This window comes from Salvelinus alpinus, chromosome 2, assembly GCF_045679555.1.
Source record: "Salvelinus alpinus chromosome 2, SLU_Salpinus.1, whole genome shotgun sequence".
In the NCBI taxonomy this organism is placed as follows: Eukaryota; Metazoa; Chordata; class Actinopteri; order Salmoniformes; family Salmonidae; genus Salvelinus; species Salvelinus alpinus.
In genome coordinates, this window is record NC_092087.1 from 117,108,452 (window position 1) to 117,126,856 (window position 18,405).

Below are 18,405 nucleotides of genomic sequence, written 5' to 3' on the forward strand. Positions count from 1 at the left end.
TAGAAGACAGTAGACAATATCACCACTAAATCCCTGTAGAAGACAGTAGACAATATCACCACTAAATCCCTGTAGAAGACAGTAGTCAATATCACCACTAAATCCCTGTAGAAGACAGTAGACAATATCACCACTAAATCCCTATAGAAGACAGTAGACAATATCACCACTAAATCCCTATAGAAGACAGTAGTCAATATCACCACTAAATCCCTGTAGAAGACAGTAGTCAATATCACCACTAAATCCCTGTAGAAGACAGTAGTCAATATCACCACTAAATCCCTGTAGAAGACAGTAGTCAATATCACCACTAAATCCCTGTAGAAGACAGTAGACAATATCACCACTAAATCTCTATAGAAGACAGTAGTCAATATCACCACTAAATCACTATAGAAGACAGTAGTCAATATCACCACTAAATCCCTGTAGAAGACAGTAGTCAATATCACCACTAAATCCCTGTAGAAGACAGTAGACAATATCACCACTAAATCTCTATAGAAGACAGTAGTCAATATCACCACTAAATCACTATATAAGACAGTAGTCAATATCACCACTAAATCCCTGTAGAAGACAGTAGTCAATATCACCACTAAATCCCTGTAGAAGACAGTAGTCAATATCACCACTAAATCCCTGTAGAAGACAGTAGACAATATCACCACTAAATCACTATAGAAGACAGTAGTCAATATCACCACTAAATCCCTGTAGAAGACAGTAGACAATATCACCACTAAATCACTATAGAAGACAGTAGACAATATCACCACTAAATCCCTGTAGAAGACAGTAGTCAATATCACCACTAAATCCCTGTAGAAGACAGTAGTCAATATCACCACTAAATCCCTATAGAAGACAGTAGACAATATCACCACTAAATCCCTATAGAAGACAGTAGTCAATATCACCACTAAATCCCTGTAGAAGACAGTAGTCAATATCACCACTAAATCCCTGTAGAAGACAGTAGACAATATCACCACTAAATCCCTGTAGAAGACAGTAGTCAATATCACCACTAAATCACTATAGAAGACAGTAGTCAATATCACCACTAAATCCCTATAGAAGACAGTAGTCAATATCACCACTAAATCCCTATAGAAGACAGTAGTCAATATCACCACTAAATCCCTATAGAAGACAGTAGTCAATATCACCACTAAATCCCTGTTGAAGACAGTAGTCAATATCACCACTAAATCACTATAGAAGACAGTAGTCAATATCACCACTAAATCCCTGTAGAAGACAGTAGTCAATATCACCACTAAATCCCTATAGAAGACAGTAGTCAATATCACCACTAAATCCCTATAGAAGACAGTAGTCAATATCACCACTAAATCCCTGTAGAAGACAGTAGTCAATATCACCACTAAATCCCTATAGAAGACAGTAGTCAATATCACCACTAAATCCCTATAGAAGACAGTAGTCAATATCACCACTATGTCACCTGTTTTGTATGATGGGATGAAATCTATTAATCATGATAACTGTTTTGTATGAAATCTATTAATCATGTCACCTGTTTTGTATGAAGGGGTGAAATATAGGAATCATGTCAACTGTTTTGTATGAAGGGGTGAAATCTATTAATCATGTCAACTGTTTTGTATGAAGGGATGAAATATATGAATCATGTCACCTGTTTTGTATGAAGGGATGAAATCTATTAATCATGTCAACTGTTTTATATGAAGGGGTGAAATCTATTAATCATGTCAACTGTTTTGTATGAAGGGATGAATAGAGAAACTTTGATATGGGTGGTGGCCACAATATTGAAATCATCATGAGGGGTCAGAGCATGCTCTGAGTACGTATGACTGTAGATCAGATAGAGCAACGTCAGAGCATGCTCTGAGTACGTATGACTGCAGGTCAGATAGAGCAACGTCAGAGCATGCTCTGAGTACGTATGACTGCAGGTCAGATAGAGCAACGTCAGAGCATGCTCTGAGTACGTAAGACTGTAGGTTAGATAGAGCAACGTCAGAGCATGCTCTGAGTACGTAAGACTGTAGGTTAGATAGAGCGACGTCAGAGCATGCTCTGAGTACGTATGACTGCAGATCAGATAGAGCGACGTCAGAGCATGCTCTGAGTACGTATGACCGTAGGTTAGATAGAGCAACGTCAGAGCATGCTCTGAGTATGTAAGACTGTAGGTTAGATAGAGCAACGTCAGAGCATGCTCTGAGTACGTAAGACTGTAGATCAGATAGAGCAACGTCAGAGCATACTCTGAGTACGTATGACTGTAGGTTAGATAGAGCGACGTCAGAGCATGCTCTGAGTACGTATGACTGTAGGTTAGATAGAGCGACGTCAGAGCATGCTCTGAGTACGTATGACTGTAGGTTAGATAGAGCGACGTCAGAGCATGCTCTGAGTACGTATGACTGTAGGTTAGATAGAGCGACGTCAGAGCATGCTCTGAGTACGTATGACTGTAGGTTAGATAGAGCGACGTCAGAGCATGCTCTGAGTACGTATGACTGTAGGTTAGATAGAGCGACGTCAGAGCATGCTCTGAGTACGTATGACTGTAGGTTAGATAGAGCGACGTCAGAGCATGCTCTGAGTACGTATGACTGTAGGTTAGATAGAGCGACGTCAGAGCATGCTCTGAGTACGTATGACTGTAGGTTAGATAGAGCGACGTCAGAGCATGCTCTGAGTACGTATGACCGCAGATCAGATAGAGCGACGTCAGAGCATGCTCTGAGTACGTATGACCGTAGGTTAGATAGAGCGACGTCAGAGCATGCTCTGAGTACGTAAGACTGTAGGTTAGATAGAGCAACGTCAGAGCATGCTCTGAGTACGTAAGACTGTAGGTTAGATAGAGCGACGTCAGAGCATGCTCTGAGTACGTATGACTGTAGGTTAGATAGAGCGACGTCAGAGCATGCTCTGAGTACGTATGACTGTAGGTTAGATAGAGCGACGTCAGAGCATGCTCTGAGTACGTATGACTGTAGGTTAGATAGAGCGACGTCAGAGCATGCTCTGAGTACGTATGACTGTAGGTTAGATAGAGCGACGTCAGAGCATGCTCTGAGTACGTATGACTGTAGGTTAGATAGAGCGACGTCAGAGCATGCTCTGAGTACGTATGACTGTAGGTTAGATAGAGCGACGTCAGAGCATGCTCTGAGTACGTATGACTGTAGGTTAGATAGAGCGACGTCAGAGCATGCCCTGAGTACGTATGACTGTAGGTTAGATAGAGCGACGTCAGAGCATGCTCTGAGTACGTATGACTGTAGGTTAGATAGAGCGACGTCAGAGCATGCTCTGAGTACGTATGACTGTAGGTTAGATAGAGCGACGTCAGAGCATGTCTGAGGGGACCAGAAGGTGGATATAGTTGTGTGTGTGTGTTAACTGTAGAGGGGTGATGTTGCCGGGGGGATCAGAAAGTCTCCGGTGTGAGAGAGGCAGGTTAAAATGGCCAGAGTCAGAGTAGTGCAGAAGGTGTCGTATGCTGAGGCAGTGAAGAAAGTAGAGGAGGATGGGGACAAAGGGCGACGGGGATCCTAAGAGGAATCCAGTGACTAGTAGATTTGTTCCAGCACAGAGGGATCGGCCAACGCTTTATACTTCAGTAAGGTTAGGCTTCTTAGCATTCATAGCAATGGTTATAAAACTGTACCACATAAATGGAATGTAAAATCATCACAGAAAAATAGATGCTGTGGTGCCAGCTGCAGAGATGTATTTTGGGTATATGAAATTTTGGCATGGTGCAGGAGTAGATAGGGGCAAAGTAGTGGAATGGGGTAAGTGGGTTTTTAATGAGTGTAGATGGTGATGTCTATGGGGCTCTATTTAATTTCTTTCTTAGAGGAACAAGACTAATGAAGAGAATTGAATGTAGGCCGGCCCCAGCGGTATACACACACACACACACACTCCAGTCCAGTAGTTGGCGGTGTACACACACTCCTAACAGTCGGATGCGATCCGCCAAAAACACAAATTCCACCGAAGAAGAAAACCCGAGTCTGTATTCGGTTCAACTCGGTCAGAGGTCTGAAAATGCGTGCTGCTAAACTAGCTTTTTACCACTTTTATTTTCAGATGTAATAAACGACTCAAAACTTCCGTCTAAAAAGTCATAACGTCGTATGTGGACAGACCGTAAGAACATATTTTTTACCGATTTGCAACATCGCCTTAGTCACTAGAAATACCGTCGTTAAGGCTAGATAGGTAGCATGGCTAACGTTAGCTAGCGGATTAGCAACCCGTTAGCGATACAGTGTCGGATACATTGACACGAAACTAGTCAATAACGGGACAGGAATAATGCTAAAAAACTAAACGCAGGTTAATTCCATGTATTTAACTGGGTAAAATAGTTAAATTGACCACTTGAATCGTCGACTTTTGGTTGACAAGCCGTTTTAAGTTGGTGAGTTGTGTTTGCTAAGTTGCTAGGTTAGCCAGCCACATCACAACATAACCTCTTGACAGCCTGCCAGCAGCGAACTACCGTTACCGTGAGGACGGTCACCGGCCCCCGGCCTCGCTTCTACAGACTGACAGTTATGGAAGTTAAATAACGATAAATAAACAACTCCAAATTGAACTTGTTAATTATATATTTAAAACAAAATGTCAGCCAGCGGTTTCTCCGACCTGCGGGAAAAGCTGAAGTCCATGACTCCTCGGGACAATTACAAAAACAGAGTTGCCGACAAGGACGAGAGTTACAAAAACAGAAAAGTGAAAGTTACCGACGGAGGCAGTAGAAACGGGAACGGCCGGAAGCGGAAGCACCGAGATTCCTCCGAGGATGAGGTGGAACACAGCGACCCTGTGGAGTCCCGTGAGCAGGTATGATGATCCGGTACCGGCTGTTGACACCTAAGTTACTTCTCTTGACATAAATCCAATTCAAAGTATGAATCAATATTACGTCTCTCTCTCTCCTCGTCTCTCTCTCTCCTCGCCTCTCTCTCTCCTCGCCTCTCTCTCTCCTCGTCTCTCTCTCTCCTCATCTCTCTCCGTCTCTCTCTCCTCGTCTCTCTCTCTCCTCGTCTCTCTCTCTCCTCGTCTCTCTCTCTCCTCATCTCTCTCCTCGTCTCTGTCTCTCCTCCTCTCTCTCTCCTTGTCTCTCTCCTCGTCTCTATCTCTCTCTCCTCGTCTCTCTCTCCTCGTCTCTCTCTCCGTCTCTCTCTCTCCTCGTCTCTGTCTCTCCTCGTCTCTGTCTCTCCTCCTCTCTCTCTCCTTGTCTCTCTCCTCGTCTCTATCTCTCTCTCTCTCTCTCCTTGTCTCTCTCTCCGTCTCTCTCTCTCCTCGTCTCTCTCTCTCCTCGTCTCTCTCTCTCCTCGTCTCTCTCTCCGTCTCCCTCCAGGAGGCGAGGCGTGTCCAGAGCGGCATTGTTCAGGTAGAGGTCTTCTCTAAAGAGGACTGTGACGTCATTGAGGGGAAGATAAATGAGGTGGTTGCTAACGGAGAAGCTGGGCTTTACCGGGAACACACTGTAGATCGGGCTCCGCTACGGAACAAATATTTCTTTGGAGAGGTGAGGTCACACACCTGTTCTTCCTCTCTCTGTCTCTAAACCCCTCTACTCTTCCTCTCTCTGTCTCTAAACCCCTCTCTCCCTCTAAACCCCTCTCGTCCTCTCTCTCTCTCCAAACCCCTCTCGTCCTCTCTCTCTCTCTAAACCCCTTTACTCTCCCTCTCTCTGTCTCTAATCCCCTCTACGCTTCCTCTCTCTCTCAATTCAATTCAATTCAATTCAATTCAAGGGGCTTTATTGGCATGGGAAACATGTGTTAACATTGCCAAAGCAAGTGAGGTAGATAATACACAAAAGTGTATTATCTCTCTCTAAACCCCTCTACTCTTCCTCTCTCTGTCTCTAAACCCCTCTCTCCCTCTAAACCCCTCTCGTCCTCTCTCTCTCTCTAAACCCCTCTACTCTTCCTCTCTCTGTCTCTAATCCCCTCTACGCTTCCTCTCTCTCTCTCTAAACCCCTTTACTCTCCCTCTCTCTGTCTCTAAACCCCTCTCGTCCTCTCTCTGTCTCGAAACCTCTCTCTTCCTCTCTCTGTCTCTAAACCCCTCTCTCCCTCTAAACCCCTCTCGTCCTCTCTCTCTCTAAACCCCTCTCGTCCCCTCTCTCTCTAAACCCCTTTACTCTCCCTCTCTCTGTCTCTAAACCCCTCTCGTCCTCTCTCTGTCTCGAAACCTCTCTCTTCCTCTCTCTGTCTCTAAACCCCTCTCGTCCTCTCTCTGTCTCTAAACCCCTCTCGTCCTCTCTCTGTCTCTAAACCCCTCTCGTCCTCTCTCTGTCTCTAAACCCCTCTCGTCCTCTCTGTCTCTAAACCCCTCTCGTCCTCTCTCTGTCTCTAAACCCTCTCTCTCCCTCTCTGTCTCTAAACCCCTCTCCTCTCTCTCACCCCGTCTCCTCTTCCAGGGCTATACATACGGGGCCCAGCTAGAGAAGAGAGGACCTGGTCAGGAGAGATTGTATCCTAAAGGAGAGGTGGACGACATCCCATCCTGGGTTCACGACCTCGTCATCACTAAACTGGTCGCCAGTGGGGTCGTACCTGAAGGTAATAACTTTTAACCTCTCACTTCCTGCTCGTTACTCAACCCCAGCCCACTTCCTGTCTCCGATTTCACCTTAACGTGCTCCAGCCCACTTCCTGTCTCAGATTTGACCATAACGTGCTCCAGCCCACTTCCTGTCTCAGATTTGACCATAACGTGCTCCAGCCCACTTCCTGTCTCAGATTTGACCATAACGTGCTCCAGCCCACTTCCTGTCTCAGATTTGACCTTAACATGCTCCAGCCCACTTCATGTCTCAGATTTGACCTTAACGTGCTCTAGCCCACTTCCTGTCTCAGATTTGACCTTAACGTGCTCCAGCCCACTTCCTGTCTCAGATTTGACCTTAACGTGCTCCAGCCCACTTCCTGTCTCAGATTTGACCTTAACGTGCTCCAGCCCACTTCCTGTCTCCGGGAAAAGCCTGTTGTTGATGTTATTGTTGTTGTTGTCCTGTAGGCTTTGTGAACTCAGCGGTGATCAACGACTACCAACCAGGCGGCTGCATCGTGTCACACGTCGACCCGCTCCACATCTTCGCCCGGCCAATCGTATCCGTGTCCTTCTTCTCAGACTCGGCCCTCTGCTTCGGCTGCCGCTTCCAGTTTAAACCAATCAGAGTGTCCGAGCCCGTCCTGGAGCTTCCTGTCAGGAGAGGAAGTGTTACTGTCCTCAGGTAGGCGAGGGAGGTGGAGAGAGAGGGAGTGAGAGAGAGGGAGGTGGAGAGAGAGGGAGCGAGAGAGAGGGGGAGAGAGAGAGGGAAGTGTTACTGTCCTCAGGTAGGTGAGGGAGGTGGAAAGAGAGGAAGTGAGTGAGAGAGGGAGTGTGAGAGAGAGGAAGTGATTACGTGTCCTCAGGGAGGTGAGAGAGAGAGAGAGGGAGGTGGAGAGAGAGAGAGAGAGAGGGAGGTGGGAGAGAGGGAGGGAGAGAGAGAGAGAGGGAGGTGGAGAGAGGAGAGAGAGAGAGGGAGGTGGAGAGAGAGAGAGAGAGAGAGGGAGGTGGAGAGAGAGAGAGAGAGGGAGAGAGAGAGAGAGAGAGAGGGAGGTGGAGAGAGAGGGGGGAGGAAGTGTTGACGTCATAGTGTTCTCTCTCCTCTCAGTGGCTACGCGGCTGATGACATCACCCACTGTATCCGCCCCCAGGACATCAAGGAGAGACGGGCCGTCATCATACTCAGGAAGTATGTCTGTCACCGTGACAACCAACCCACAGTTAGCAGGTTGACTGTGGCGTCAGGCTATTGTGCTAACTCTCTCTCTCTCCCTCTGTGTGTCTGGTTGTGGTGTGTGTGTGTGTGTGTGTGTGTCTGGTTGTGGTGTGTGTGTGTGTGTGTGTGTCTGGTTGTGGTGTGTGTGTGTGTCTGGTTGTGGTGTGTGTCTGGTTGTGGTGTGTGTGTGTGTCTGGTTGTGGTGTGTGTGTGTGTCTGGTTGTGGTGTGTGTGTGTCTGGTTGTGGTGTGTGTCTGGTTGTGGTGTGTGTGTGTGTCTGGTTGTGGTGTGTGTGTGTGTCTGGTTGTGGTGTGTGTGTGTCTGGTTGTGGTGTGTGTGTGTGTCTGGTTGTGGTGTGTGTCTGGTTGTGGTGTGTGTGTGTGTCTGGTTGTGGTGTGTGTGTGTGTCTGGTTGTGTTGCAGGACGAGGCCAGACGCCCCCCGTGTAGACCAGAGCCCCTCCCCCCCTGAGAGACACGCCCCTCTGAAGGCCAAACGCTCTCACCGCAGAGCTGACCCAGACGCTGCACACAGGTACTCACACACACAGGACCAGAGCCCCTCCCCTAACTCCTCCTACCTGAGATACAGGACCAGAGCCCCTCCCCTAACTCCTCCTACCTACACACAGGACCAGAGCCCCTCCCCTAACTCCTCCTACCTGAGATACAGGACCAGAGCCCCTCCCCTAACTCCTCCTACCTGAGATACAGGACCAGAGCCCCTCCCCTAACTCCTCCTACCTGAGATACAGGTACTCACACAGGACCAGAGCCCCTCCCCTAACTCCTCCTACCTGAGATACAGGTACTCACACAGGACCAGAGCCCCTCCCCTAACTCCTCCTACCTGAGATACAGGACCAGAGCCCCTCCCCTAACTCCTCCTACCTGAGATACAGGTACTCACACAGGACCAGAGCCCCTCCCCTAACTCCTCCTACCTGAGACACAGGACCAGAGCCCCTCCCCTAACTCCTCCTACCTGAGATACAGGACCAGAGCCCCTCCCCTAACTCCTCCTACCTGAGATACAAGACCAGAGCCCCTCCCCTAACTCCTCCTACCTGAGACACAGGACCAGAGCCCCTCCCCTAACTCCTCCTACCTGAGACACAGGACCAGAGCTCCTCCCCTAACTCCTCCTACCTGAGACACAGGACCAGAGCCCCTCCCCTAACTCATCCTACCTGAGACACAGGACCAGAGCCCCTCCCCTAACTCCTCCTACCTGAGTACAGGACCAGAGCCCCTCCCCTAACTCCTCCTACCTGAGATACAGGACCAGAGCCCCTCCCCTAACTCCTCCTACCTGAGTACAGGTACTCACACAGGACCAGAGCCCCTCCCCTAACTCCTCCTACCTGAGATACAGGACCAGAGCCCCTCCCCTAACTCCTCCTACCTGAGATACAGGTACTCACACAGGACCAGAGCCCCTCCCCTAACTCCTCCTACCTGAGATACAGGACCAGAGCCCCTCCCCTAACTCCTCCTACCTGAGATACAGGTACTCACACAGGACCAGAGCCCCTCCCCTAACTCCTCCTACCTGAGATACAGGTACTCACACAGGACCAGAGCCCCTCCCCTAACTCCTCCTACCTGAGATACAGGACCAGAGCCCCTCTCCTAACTCCTCCTACCTGAGATACCAGGTACTCACACAGGACCAGAGCCCCTCCCCTAACTCCTCCTACCTGAGACACAGGACCAGAGCTCCTCCCCTAACTCCTCCTACCTGAGACACAGGACCAGAGCCCCTCCCCTAACTCCTCCTACCTGAGATACAGGACCAGAGCCCCTCCCCTAACTCCTCCTACCTGAGATACAAGACCAGAGCCCCTCCCCTAACTCCTCCTACCTGAGACACAGGACCAGAGCCCCTCCCCTAACTCCTCCTACCTGAGACACAGGACCAGAGCTCCTCCCCTAACTCCTCCTACCTGAGACACAGGACCAGAGCCCCTCCCCTAACTCATCCTACCTGAGACACAGGACCAGAGCCCCTCCCCTAACTCCTCCTACCTGATACAGGACCAGAGCCCCTCCCCTAACTCCTCCTACCTGAGATACAGGTACTCACACAGGACCAGAGCTCCTCCCCTAACTCCTCCTACCTGAGACACAGGACCAGAGCCCCTCCCCTAACTCCTCCTACCTGAGACACAGGACCAGAGCCCCTCCCCTAACTCCTCCTACCTGAGACACAGGACCAGAGCCCCTCCCCTAACTCCTCCTACCTGAGACACAGGACCAGAGCTCCTCCCCTAACTCCTCCTACCTGAGATACAGGTACTCACACAGGACCAGAGCCCCTCCCCTAACTCCTCCCCCCTGAGACACAGGACCAGAGCTCCTCCCCTAACTCCTCCCACCTGAGATACAGGACCAGAGCCCCTCCACTAACTCCTCCTACCTGAGACACAGGACCAGAGCTCCTCCCCTAACTCCTCCTACCTGAGACACAGGACCAGAGCTCCTCCCACCTGAGACACAGGACCAGAGCTCCTCCCCCTGGACCGGACCGAGCCCCCCACCCCCACCGGACCAGGCCAGAGCTCCTCCCCTAACCCTCCTACCTGAGAAACAGGACCAGAGCCCCTCCCCTAACCCCTCCCCCCTGAGACACAGGACCAGAGCTCCTCCCCTAACTCTTCTTCTCTCTCTGTCAGACCGAGGGTTCTGGAGATGGATAAGGAGGAGAATCGTCACTCTTCCTCTTCGTCCCGCCTTCATCGCCGTAGCAGCAGCTCGGAGAACTACTGGAGGCGGAGCCAAGACGGCGACGGGTCACGCAAGGTCAAGATGAGACGTCACTGAACACCCCTGGTGGACTGGATGGGCTCTGAGAGAGAGAGAGAGGGGTGTTGGAACGTCAGTCTGTGGAGAGAGAGAGAGAGAGGGTGTTGGAACGTCAGTCTGTGAACCCCACCCCCACTGCATGCTAGGATGGATGGAACACGCCACGAGGCTGTCAGCCAATCAGAGACTGGCCTGAGGACAGGGGTTACAGTAAGACTGTGGGAAGTTCTGTTGTTGCCACGCCGACCCCCTCCCCCTCTGTGGAGAAGATAGTAAATGGTGTTTCTATAGGAACTAAGTCCTCCGTGATTCATTGGTCAGAGACCCTGTTGGGGAAATGAACGGTGTTTCTGTCTGGGTTTCTGGGGGATATAAAATAAGGTCTGATGACGTTTAGTTCTATGAGATGATCGGGCATCCGCTAATGTCACTTTCTGTTTGAAAAATCACATATAGACTTCATAAAGGTCCTGATATTATCATAGAAACACAACATATAGACTTCATAATTCATAAAGGTCCTGATATTATCATAGAACCACAACATATAGACTTCATAAAGGTCCTGATATTATCATAGAAACACAACATATAGACTTCATAAAGGTCCTGATATTATCATAGAAACACAACATATAGACTTCATAATTCATAAAGATCCTGATATTATCATAGAACCACAACATATAGACTTCATAATTCATAAAGGTCCTGATATTATCATAGAACCACAACATATAGACTTCATAATTCATAAAGGTCCTGTTACCTGACTGATATTATCATAGAAACACAACATATAGACTTCATAATTCATTAAGTTCCTGTATAGAAACACAACATATAGACTTCATAATTCATAAAGGTCCTGTTACCTGACTGATATTATCATAGAAACACAACATATAGACTTCATAATTCATAAAGGTCCTGATATTATCATAGAAACACAACATATAGACTTCATAATTCATAAATGTCCTGTTACCTGACTGATATTATCATAGAAACACAACATATAGACTTCATAATTCATTAAGGTCCTGTTACCTGACTGATATTATCATAGAAACACAACATATAGACTTCATAATTCATTAAGTTCCTGTATAGAAACACAACATATAGACTTCATAATTCATAAAGGTCCTGTTACCTGACTGATATTATCATAGAAACACAACATATAGACTTCATAATTCATAAAGGTCCTGATATTATCATAGAAACACAACATATAGACTTCATAATTCATAAAGGTCCTGATATTATCATAGAAACACAACATATAGACTTCATAATTCATAAAGGTCCTGTTACCTGACTGATATTATCATAGAAACACAACATATAGACTTCATAGTTCATAAAGGTCCTGTTACCTGACTGATATTATCATAGAAACACAACATATAGACTTCATAATTCATTAAGGTCCTGTTAACTGATATTATCATAGAAACACAACATATAGACTTCATAATTCATAAAGGTCCTGTTACCTGATATTATCATAGAACCACAACATATAGACTTCATAATTCATAAAGGTCCTGTATAGAAACACAACATATAGACTTCATAAAGGTCCTGATATTATCATAGAAAGACAACATATAGACTTCATAATTCATAAAGGTCCTGTTAACTGATATTATCATAGAACCACAACATATAGACTTCATAATTCGTAAAGGTCCTGTTACCTGACTGATATTATCATAGAAACACAACTTATAGACTTCATAATTCATAAAGGTCCTGTTACCTGATATTATATCATAGAACCACAACATATAGACTTCATAATTCATTAAGGTCCTGTTACCTGACTGATATTATCATAGAAACACGGACTTCATTATTCATAAAGGTCCTGTTACCTGCTATTATCATAGAAACACAACATATAGACTTCATAATTCATAAAGGTCCTGTTACCTGATATTATCATAGAAACACAACATATAGACTTCATAATTCATAAAGGTCCTGTGACCTGACTGATATTATCATAGAAACACAACATATAGACTTCATAATTCATAAAGGTCCTGTTTACCTGACTGATATTATCATAGAACCACAACATATAGACTTCATAATTCATAAAGGTCCTGTTACCTGACTGATATTATCATAGAAACACGGACTTCATAATTCATAAAGGTCCTGTTACCTGATATTATCGTAGAAACACAACATATAGACTTCATAGTTCATAAAAGTCCTGTTACCTGACTGATATTATCATAGAAACACGGACTTCATTATTCATAAAGGTCCTGTTACCTGCTATTATCATAGAAACACAACATATAGACTTCATAATTCATAAAGGTCCTGTTACCTGACTGATATTATCATAGAAACACAACATATAGACTTCATAATTCATAAAGGTCCTGATACCTGACTGATATTATCATAGAAACACAACATATAGACTTCAGAGTTCATAAAGGTCCTGTTACCTGACTGATATTATCATAGAAACACAACATATAGACTTCAGAGTTCATAAAGGTCCTGTTACCTGACTGATATTATCATAGAAACACAACATATAGACTTCATAATTCATTAAGGTCCTGTTAACTGATATTGTCATAGAAACACAACATATAGACTTCATAATTCATTAAGGTCCTGTTAACTGATATTGTCATAGAACCACAACATATAGACTTCATAATTCATAAAGGTACTGTTACCTGACAGATATTATCATAGAAACACAACATATAGACTTCATAATTCATAAAGGTCCTGTTAACTGACTGATATTATCTCATAGAACCGAAAGGTACAAGACCTCCTCAGCCTGTGTTAACCTCAGATCTTATTATTCAGAGTTTATCTCAAAAAACCTCCATTCTTTCTTTCTCCATGCTTTTTCGTTTTCCCCGTAGGAATGGCTGAACGGAGGGAAGTCATTTCCAGGTTTTTAGGTCTACAAGCTGGCCAGATCTTTCCCCATAGGGTTTGTCTGTTTAGTATCTGTTCCTGGATCAGTGTTTTCCATCGCTCTGATCCAGAGCGTTAGTGCCTGGGCGTTCCTCTACTAACCGCCTGTATCCATGTACCCTGGGGGGGTGGGGGTGGGGGTGGGGGGGGGGACGCCCTGGACCAGAGCCTTCCTTCTGTTCCTGGATCAGTGTTTTCCATCTCTCTGATCCAGAGCGTTAGTGCCTGGGCGTTCCTCTACTAACCGCCTGTATCCATGTACCCTGAGGGGGGGGGGGGGACGCCCTGGACCAGAGCCTTCCTTCTGTTCCTGGATCAGTGTTTTCCATCGCTCTGATCCAGAGCGTTAGTGCCTGGGCGTTCCTCTACTAACCGCCTGTATCCATGTACCCTGAGGGGGGGGGGGGGGACGCCCTGGACCAGAGCCTTCCTTCTGTTCCTGGATCAGTGTTTTCCATCGCTCTGATCCAGAGCGTTAGTGCCTGGGCGTTCCTCTACTAACCGCCTACAGTAGAAACGCCCTGGACCAGAGCCTTCCTCGGGTTTCTCTAAGCCCGTCACCTACGGTAGAATCGCCCTGGTCCAGCGCCGTCCCCCGGTGTCCCCACGTCCGCCCCCGGTGTCCCCCGTCCCCCCCCCCCCCCCCCCCGGGTCCTCCCGGTGTCCCCGGTCCCCCCCCCCGGTGTCCCCGGTCCCCCCCCCCCCCCCGGTGTCCCCGGTCCCCGTCCCCCCCCCGGTGTCCCCGGTCCCCCCCCCCCCCCCGGTGTCCCCGGTCCCCCCCCCCCCCCGGTGTCCCCGGTCCCCCCCCCCCGGTGTCTTTTCCCGTTCGGATGATTGTCATGTGTTTTTATTTCTGTTGGTTTATGTTTTATTGTTAGTTTGGCGGACGGACGGACGGGGGCGGGGGTAAGGGAGGGGGGGGGGGGGGGCTCGTTCTGTTGTGGACAGATGCACGTAACATAAATGGTAGTAGCTGTCTGTCCACAGACTGTTGGATTCGCGACCAACTAACGAAGAGCTTTTATTTTCCGCTATGCTGATCATTTAGACAAATCACCAAATTCTCAGGTGCTGATTTGGCCCGTAGACTTAATGAAACGTTTAGAGAGGTGGAGAGGAGGTCACGTTTAGTACATTTATCAAACACGTCCCCCTCCCCAGAGACTTAATGAAACGTTTAGAGAGGTGGAGAGGAGGTCACGTTTAGTACATTTATCAACCACGTCCCCCCTCCCCAGAGACTTAATGAAACGTTTAGAGAGGTGGAGAGGAGGTCACGTTTAGTACATTTATCAACCACGTCCCCCCTCCCCAGAGACTTAATGAAACGTTTAGGGAGGTGGAGAGGAGGTCACGTTTAGTACATTTATCAAACACGTCCCCCTCCCCAGAGACTTAATGAAACGTTTAGGGAGGTGGAGAGGAGGTCACGTTTAGTACATTTATCAAACACGTCCCCCTCCCCAGAGACTTAATGAAACGTTTAGAGAGGTGGAGAGGAGGTCACGTTTAGTACATTTATCAAACACGTCCCCCTCCCCAGAGACTTAATGAAACGTTTAGAGAGGTGGAGAGGAGGTCACGTTTAGTACATTTATCAAACACGTCCCCCTCCCCAGAGACTTAATGAAACGTTTAGAGAGGTGGAGAGGAGGTCACGTTTAGTACATTTATCAAACACGTCCCCCTCCCCAGAGACTTAATGAAACGTTTAGAGAGGTGGAGAGGAGGTCACGTTTAGTACATTTATCAAACACGTCCCCCTCCCCAGAGACTTAATGAAACGTTTAGAGAGGTGGAGAGGAGGTCACGTTTAGTACATTTATCAACCACGTCCCCCCTCCCCAGAGACTTAATGAAACGTTTAGGGAGGTGGAGAGGAGGTCACGTTTAGTACATTTATCAAACACGTCCCCCTCCCCAGAGACTTAATGAAACGTTTAGGGAGGTGGAGAGGAGGTCACGTTTAGTACATTTATCAAACACGTCCCCCTCCCCAGAGACTTAATGAAACGTTTAGAGAGGTGGAGAGGAGGTCACGTTTAGTACATTTATCAAACACGTCCCCCTCCCCAGAGACTTAATGAAACGTTTAGAGAGGTGGAGAGGAGGTCACGTTTAGTACATTTATCAAACACGTCCCCCTCCCCAGAGACTTAATGAAACGTTTAGAGAGGTGGAGAGGAGGTCACGTTTAGTACATTTATCAAACACGTCCCCCTCCCCAGAGACTTAATGAAACGTTTAGAGAGGTGGAGAGGAGGTCACGTTTAGTACATTTATCAAACACGTCCCCCCCTCCCCAGAGACTTAATGAAACGTTTAGAGAGGTGGAGAGGAGGTCACGTTTAGTACATTTATCAACCACGTCCCCCCCTCCCCAGAGACTTAATGAAACGTTTAGAGAGGTGGAGAGGAGGTCACGTTTAGTACATTTATCAAACACGTCCCCCTCCCCAGAGACTTAATGAAACGTTTAGAGAGGTGGAGAGGAGGTCACGTTTAGTACATTTATCAACCACGTCCCCCCTCCCCAGAGACTTAATGAAACGTTTAGAGAGGTGGAGAGGAGGTCACGTTTAGTACATTTATCAACCACGTCCCCCCTCCCCAGAGACTTAATGAAACGTTTAGGGAGGTGGAGAGGAGGTCACGTTTAGTACATTTATCAAACACGTCCCCCTCCCCAGAGACTTAATGAAACGTTTAGGGAGGTGGAGAGGAGGTCACGTTTAGTACATTTATCAAACACGTCCCCCTCCCCAGAGACTTAATGAAACGTTTAGAGAGGTGGAGAGGAGGTCACGTTTAGTACATTTATCAAACACGTCCCCCTCCCCAGAGACTTAATGAAACGTTTAGAGAGGTGGAGAGGAGGTCACGTTTAGTACATTTATCAAACACGTCCCCCTCCCCAGAGACTTAATGAAACGTTTAGAGAGGTGGAGAGGAGGTCACGTTTAGTACATTTATCAAACACGTCCCCCTCCCCAGAGACTTAATGAAACGTTTAGAGAGGTGGAGAGGAGGTCACGTTTAGTACATTTATCAAACACGTCCCCCTCCCCAGAGACTTAATGAAACGTTTAGAGAGGTGGAGAGGAGGTCACGTTTAGTACATTTATCAACCACGTCCCCCCTCCCCAGAGACTTAATGAAACGTTTAGGGAGGTGGAGAGGAGGTCACGTTTAGTACATTTATCAAACACGTCCCCCTCCCCAGAGACTTAATGAAACGTTTAGGGAGGTGGAGAGGAGGTCACGTTTAGTACATTTATCAAACACGTCCCCCTCCCCAGAGACTTAATGAAACGTTTAGAGAGGTGGAGAGGAGGTCACGTTTAGTACATTTATCAAACACGTCCCCCTCCCCAGAGACTTAATGAAACGTTTAGAGAGGTGGAGAGGAGGTCACGTTTAGTACATTTATCAAACACGTCCCCCTCCCCAGAGACTTAATGAAACGTTTAGAGAGGTGGAGAGGAGGTCACGTTTAGTACATTTATCAAACACGTCCCCCTCCCCAGAGACTTAATGAAACGTTTAGAGAGGTGGAGAGGAGGTCACGTTTAGTACATTTATCAAACACGTCCCCCCCTCCCCAGAGACTTAATGAAACGTTTAGAGAGGTGGAGAGGAGGTCACGTTTAGTACATTTATCAACCACGTCCCCCCCTCCCCAGAGACTTAATGAAACGTTTAGAGAGGTGGAGAGGAGGTCACGTTTAGTACATTTATCAAACACGTCCCCCTCCCCAGAGACTTAATGAAACGTTTAGAGAGGTGGAGAGGAGGTCACGTTTAGTACATTTATCAAACACGTCCCCCTCCCCAGAGACTTAATGAAACGTTTAGAGAGGTGGAGAGGAGGTCACGTTTAGTACATTTATCAAACACGTCCCCCTCCCCAGAGACTTAATGAAACGTTTAGAGAGGTGGAGAGGAGGTCACGTTTAGTACATTTATCAAACACGTCCCCCCCTCCCCAGAGACTTAATGAAACGTTTAGAGAGGTGGAGAGGAGGTCACGTTTAGTACATTTATCAACCACGTCCCCCTCCCCAGAGACTTAATGAAACGTTTAGAGAGGTGGAGAGGAGGTCACGTTTAGTACATTTATCAACCACGTCCCCCTCCCCAGAGACTTAATGAAACGTTTAGAGAGGTGGAGAGGAGGTCACGTTTAGTACATTTATCAAACACGTCCCCCTCCCCAGAGACTTAATGAAACGTTTAGAGAGGTGGAGAGGAGGTCACGTTTAGTACATTTATCAAACACGTCCCCCTCCCCAGAGACTTAATGAAACGTTTAGAGAGGTGGAGAGGAGGTCACGTTTAGTACATTTATCAAACACGTCCCCCTCCCCAGAGACTTAATGAAACGTTTAGAGAGGTGGAGAGGAGGTCACGTTTAGTACATTTATCAACCACGTCCCCCCTCCCCAGAGACTTAATGAAACGTTTAGAGAGGTGGAGAGGAGGTCACGTTAGTACATTTATCAAACACGTCCCCCTCCCCAGAGACTTAATGAAACGTTTAGAGAGGTGGAGAGGAGGTCACGTTTAGTACATTTATCAAACACGTCCCCCTCCCCAGAGACTTAATGAAACGTTTAGAGAGGTGGAGAGGAGGTCACGTTTAGTACATTTATCAAACACGTCCCCCTCCCCAGAGACTTAATGAAACGTTTAGAGAGGTGGAGAGGAGGTCACGTTTAGTACATTTATCAAACACGTCCCCCTCCCCAGAGACTTAATGAAACGTTTAGAGAGGTGGAGAGGAGGTCACGTTTAGTACATTTATCAACCACGTCCCCCCTCCCCAGAGACT

The 18,405-nt window shown here is 47.3% G+C and overlaps 1 protein-coding gene across 3 annotated transcripts; it reads left to right on the plus strand.

Annotated features, from left to right (window-relative positions):
* The first annotated feature begins 3,713 nt into the window (after positions 1–3,713).
* On the plus strand, positions 3,714–11,012 carry alkbh5 (alkB homolog 5, RNA demethylase). Of its 3 annotated transcripts, none has more exons than XM_071390249.1 (8): positions 3,714–4,866; positions 5,387–5,557; positions 6,458–6,599; positions 7,057–7,273; positions 7,697–7,777; positions 8,227–8,337; positions 10,478–10,669; positions 10,706–11,012. In XM_071390249.1, exons 1-7 carry the CDS (start codon positions 4,645–4,647, stop codon positions 10,623–10,625), a joined length of 1,092 nt encoding a protein of 363 aa, XP_071246350.1. In that variant the 5' UTR covers positions 3,714–4,644; the 3' UTR covers positions 10,626–10,669; positions 10,706–11,012. The 3 variants fall into 3 exon arrangements, with proteins under 3 accessions (XP_071246350.1, XP_071246349.1, XP_071246348.1); XM_071390248.1 differs by having other exon boundaries at positions 10,478–10,652; positions 10,693–11,012; XM_071390247.1 differs by having other exon boundaries at positions 10,478–11,012.
* Positions 11,013–18,405: the final 7,393 nt, after the last annotated feature.

Coding starts and splice junctions, on each gene's coding strand:
- alkbh5 (XM_071390247.1), top strand. CDS start 4,645: ATGTCAGCCAGCGGTTTCTCCGACCTGCGGGAAAAGCTGAAGTCCATG. Junction 7,274..7,696: donor GGAAGTGTTACTGTCCTCAG/GTAGGCGAGGGA, acceptor CTCTCCTCTCAG/TGGCTACGCGGCTGATGACA. Junction 8,338..10,477: donor GACCCAGACGCTGCACACAG/GTACTCACACAC, acceptor TCTCTCTGTCAG/ACCGAGGGTTCTGGAGATGG.